General features: G+C 27.7%; 1 protein-coding gene across 1 annotated transcript; it reads right to left on the bottom strand.

Moving 5' to 3' along the window:
* Positions 1 to 228: 228 nt before the first annotated feature.
* Positions 229 to 444, bottom strand: NEUTE1DRAFT_34885 (uncharacterized protein; the record flags this gene model as incomplete). Its single annotated transcript, XM_009848777.1, has 1 exon — positions 229 to 444. A coding segment is annotated over one exon (216 nt), but the record flags the coding sequence as incomplete, so codon positions are not given.
* Between the last annotated feature and the right edge of the window lie 4,686 nt (positions 445 to 5,130).

Below are 5,130 nucleotides of genomic sequence, written 5' to 3'. Positions count from 1 at the left end.
GGGTTTGCTTAGGTTAGGAAATTTCAATATAAGGTTTACGGTAATTGTATTATAAATAGCCCTAAAAGCTTCCTCTTCCGTTTTTCCCTATATAAAAACGGCCTCTTTCCTAGTAAATTCGTATAGTAATCTAACGATCTTCTTATAGTCTTATATAAATATACAATAGAAATTAGTAAATTTTAGGAATCCGCGGACTTCGGTCGTATTTTTAAACGTTAATTAATTTTATATAACTTCTACTTTACTTAATTCTATCCTAATCTCATTCTCCGAAATTAAATATTTAAAAAATATAGTCTCTCTTATATAGAATTTACTTTTCTCTATATTAATAGAGAGTTTGTATTTATATAATACGTTTAATATTTTCCTTATATATTCCTTATATTCTATAAAAATTTTAGAATAAATAAGGATATTATTTAAATAGTAAATAGCGAATTTATTAAAGTAGGGTCGAATTGTATAATTAATAATAGATTAGAATATTGTAAATATTTTAATTAACCCGAAGGGTATAATAAAATATTTGTAATATCCGTAGAGTATACGAAATACTATTTTTTATTCGTTTCTTTCTTTAATTTATATATAAGTATAGGCAATAGGTAAATTAAAGCGTATAAAATATTATACTCCTCCTAATTAACTTCGAATATATAAAATTAAGGGTAAAGGATAATTATTTCTTATAATCTTTTAATTTAATTACTTATAATTAATATAAAAGTATAACTTTCCGTCCTTCTTCGGTATAAAAAGGATAGGGTACCCTACTAGCAATATAAATTCCCGAATATATCTTCGTTTTAAATTTTCGTCTAAATACTTCTTTAATTCTATATTCTATTTTTCGTTAGTATAATATACTTTAAAGAACTTAAATTTAACTCCTTCTTTAAGTTTAATTTTATAGTCTTATAATCTTCGTAATAGTAATCTTTTAAAGTATTTACTAACGAAAGCCGGGTATCCTTAATATTCTACTAGAATTACTATCTTCGGCTTCTCTATTTATTAGTTCTAATAATAATTAAACTTATAATAAATATTAACTATCAATACCTCTACTAATATTATTAACCCTTCTTCTATAATTTTACTACTTTTATTAATAGTATAGATTATAATTTCTTATACTATTTGCAGTAGGGCTGTAGGAATATTGCCTCTTTAATTTACTTCTTACTATACTCTAAGTTTTTTATTAGTAATTAGGTACGTCCTAGGATATAAGCGGCTACCTTCCTTCTAATTAATATTTAGATTATATATTATATACTATAAGTACCCTAGGATTATATTTTTAAATAGTTTTATTTCTACGATATTAAAATTAACTTCGACCGTTTTACCTTTTATTATAATAGGGAATAGTAATATTTCCCGTTTTATAATCTATATTTCGAAAGGTCCTTTTATTACAAAGGGAACCTTCTTCTTCTTCTAGGGAATTTTTTAATTAAATAACGAACTTAAGCAAAATAAAATTTAATTAAGCTCCGGAATTTATTAATATAAAAATTTAGTAATTCTTTTAATAGGCTATAATTTTAAATTGCTAATCCTCTTTCCCTTCTTCTATAATAGCGACCTTTATAAGTATTATAGGGTTTTGGATTTTATTTTTCCGACGGTTATATCGCCGGATAATTTATTTTATTTAGGGATTTAGTTTCTACCGGGCCTTTCTAAAGGCCCTAAGCCGTTTCCTAATTCTTAGTAATAATTATCGAAAGCGTCCTCTTCCTTAGGTTTAGGCTCGTCTAACGAATAGTATTCTTATAATTATACTAAATAGGCGGTTTTCTTATCCTTAGTACTTTCGGTTGTATTAGCCTATCGGATATAATATATAATTTCCGCTTCGTACGCCTATACTTTCTATTTTATATAAATAGGGCAATCGGACGTCGGATACTATTACTATTAAGGGTTGGTCTTTCCCTATTTTAAATAAATATAAATATTATAGAGGTATATAATAAGTCTCTTAAGTATTAATTATTTGCCCGCTCGTATAAAAGGACGTAGGTTAAATATAAATTATTTATTTATAATAAGGGTAGCTTATAAATTTCTTTAATTAAAAATATATATAATAGGTTTAAGTTATCCCTATCGATTTAGTTTTTTAATAGGCTAAAAACGGTTATTCTACTTCTTTCTATAGTATTTAAAATAATTATAAATAACGTATTAGAACTACGGTATTTGGTAGTAGGCGAAATAAAGGGGGTATATTTATATAATATTTCTTACGATTGATTAATATACTTTAAATAATTTTAAAATTTATTCTTAAATAGTTTATAATTTCCTTTTAATAATAATAGTTCGCTTCTTTTAGAAAGTTTCTTATTTTTCGTACTTTCTACTCTTATTTAGGTAAAATTACTACAACTCCGTTTAGTACCTTCCAACGGCCTAATTAGAATAATTATATTAATATAAATTAATAAATTCGCAATTGCTAAATCTTTTAGGTATAAATACTAAGAGTAAAATTGGCAGTAGGGTAGTATTTATTACGTATATAACCGTAAGGAAAATTCGGTCGGTATTAGGGAAATTATTAATTTCTTCCTATATCGGAATTTGGTACGCCTATATTTAGGGTATATTATTATCCTATACCTCCTCCTTAGGATCTTCTTTATTAAGTCCTTCCTATTCATATTTATTATTAGCCTCCTATTAGGCTTTTTAATCGAAGTCTATAATTCTATTTATAACGTCTTCTAAATCGTTTTAACTATACTCAGTACTAATAATCTTAATTACCTTAATTCCTTCTATTATAACGGTTTTTATTTTCCTCTAATTTAATTATTTGGGCGTACAATAGTCTTTCTTTATATACTTAGTCTTACTATAATTGAAGTACTTAACTTTCGAAAGGTTCTATTTACTTTAATTAATTTAGGTTATATCGATTTCTATAAGTTTTAAATAGGTAATTTTAAAAAGGTAAATTCCCCAAATCCTTTTCTTCTTAATATTAATATAGTAGGTCTTAGAAAGAACGAAGGGAATTACTCTTCCTTTCCTTTTCTATTCCCGTTGGAATAGCCAATCGTCGATATAAATAATTATATCGATATATACGTTAATAGTTTTGGGACGGTTTTCCTTATAAAATTCGTCTTTAACTCTTTCTTTAAGGCTATTATAGAATAATTATATTAGCCTATTATCGTTAATATTACTACGAAGAGCGTTCTATTTAAAGAATATAGTATAGGTTAAGGTAAATTTAGTTTATTAAAATTAAATTAAATATTCCTAAATCCGACGAGTCTTATCCTTTTTTCTAAAAATTCGAGTAAGGGCTTTAATAAATTCGTTATAACTACTTAGAATCTTCTTATTAGAATCCGAAACGTTATTTCCGTTTTTATAAAAGTCTTTAAAAATAGGCTCGTACTAAGTAAGGGCCCTATCTACTAATTTAATCCCTATATAGGCTACTTTATTAAACTTAAAACCGAATTAATTTCTATAAAAATAGAAATAGGTTTGTATTTGGATTAGGAATCCTATAAGGGTAGACTACTATCTATTATACTCCTTAAGTACGGCTAATTTAAATTTGGAATAATTAATAAATAGAGTATCCTCTCCTACCTTTATTTCGGAAGTATTGGATCTAGCCTCGAATTAGGCTTCGAATTAGCGGATACAATCTTATATAACCTCGAACTATTAATATATAATAGCGAGGTTCGCGGGGTTACCCTAGTAAGTAGGATTATTATTATTCCCGGTAGTAAATATAGTAAAGCGAAGAAATACCTTTAATTACTATTTGAAATAGGTTAAAGGGAGTAGTTAATATATAACGAACGGCAATTTAATTTACCTAAATAAGATAACTAAAGGTAAAAACTATTAGAGTCGTTCGGTAAAACTAAAGGGTTTATAATAAATATATTTATAATACTAATCTTAATAATAATAATTAAATTATATTAACTACTATCGAACTATCTAATAATTTAAATTCTCTAATCGTTCCTTTATACTTCCCGTATTATTTATTCTATAATTGGCTCACTTATATTATTATAATATTAATTTACTCTATAAGCCCGGCGTTAGCTTACTATCGTAAGCCCGGAACTAACTTACTAGTATAAGCCCGGAGCTGGCTCACTAGCGTAAGCCCGGAACTAGCTTACTAGCGTAAGCCCGGAACTGGCTTAACAGCGTAAGCCCTATCTCCAACGCCTTTCTTAACCCTACCCTAGCCCGTAGTTACACGAACTAGCCTTTCTAGGTTGCTTGTGCTACCGATGGTCTGGTTGGCCCGTATGCTTGCCTTAAGTTCGTAACATATAGTAGAGCGAGCTCTCTAAAGGGGAGTAGGGGGGTAATATTATAGGGCTAGCGCTTAGGATTAAAGATTCGGCTTTACTAAATCTACTAAAGCAGGTCGGCTATATTAATAAGGATACGAGCCTCCTAATTAGTCGGATCTATATATTTGCCTAGCCCGTACGCCCGACTATAAAACCTTCTTTTAACTATACCCTTCTAGTATAGTTTTCCCTTTTACTCTCTTTATTAAATATAGCATTTCAACCTTACACGACTACTCGCTATATAATACTCTAGCAGACCCGTTATAGGTATTATAAGGGTTTTTAGTGCTAATTATAGCCGTTTCGCTAATAGGACTAATAAAACCGCTAGAGCGCTAATTACGATTAATTGTAGGATTTCCGTAAGGTTAAGAAATAATACGTCTTATAGTAGTAGGGGCTAGGAGACCGAAATTAGGTTTTATACTATTTTAAATTAAGTGTATAGCGTTTTAAATGGGTTATACGAAATAAAGTAGAGGATTTGGGAATTTACTTCCGGGTTTCGTATTACGTTAGGTAAAATATATAGTATTTTAATTCTAATTAATAAAATAAATCGGGAAATTGTTAGTAAGAATAGTTTTCGGATATTGCTTTATTTACTCCTATTACTATTTTTACACTAGGTGTAAAATAGTTTTAGTTTATACGAAATTTCTAAAATATTTAGTAGTAGGATTAGTAATTAATTGTTAGGTAATATTAATAGTAATTTCGATAATTGAATTCGCTTACGAAATTATTAATTTAGTAGGTAAAA

This window comes from Neurospora tetrasperma (assembly GCF_000213175.1).
Source record: "Neurospora tetrasperma FGSC 2508 unplaced genomic scaffold NEUTE1scaffold_1, whole genome shotgun sequence".
Lineage (NCBI taxonomy): Eukaryota > Fungi > Ascomycota > Sordariomycetes > Sordariales > Sordariaceae > Neurospora > Neurospora tetrasperma.
Note: the sequence above shows the minus strand (reverse complement) of the source record. Positions and strands in the feature narration are given on the sequence as shown.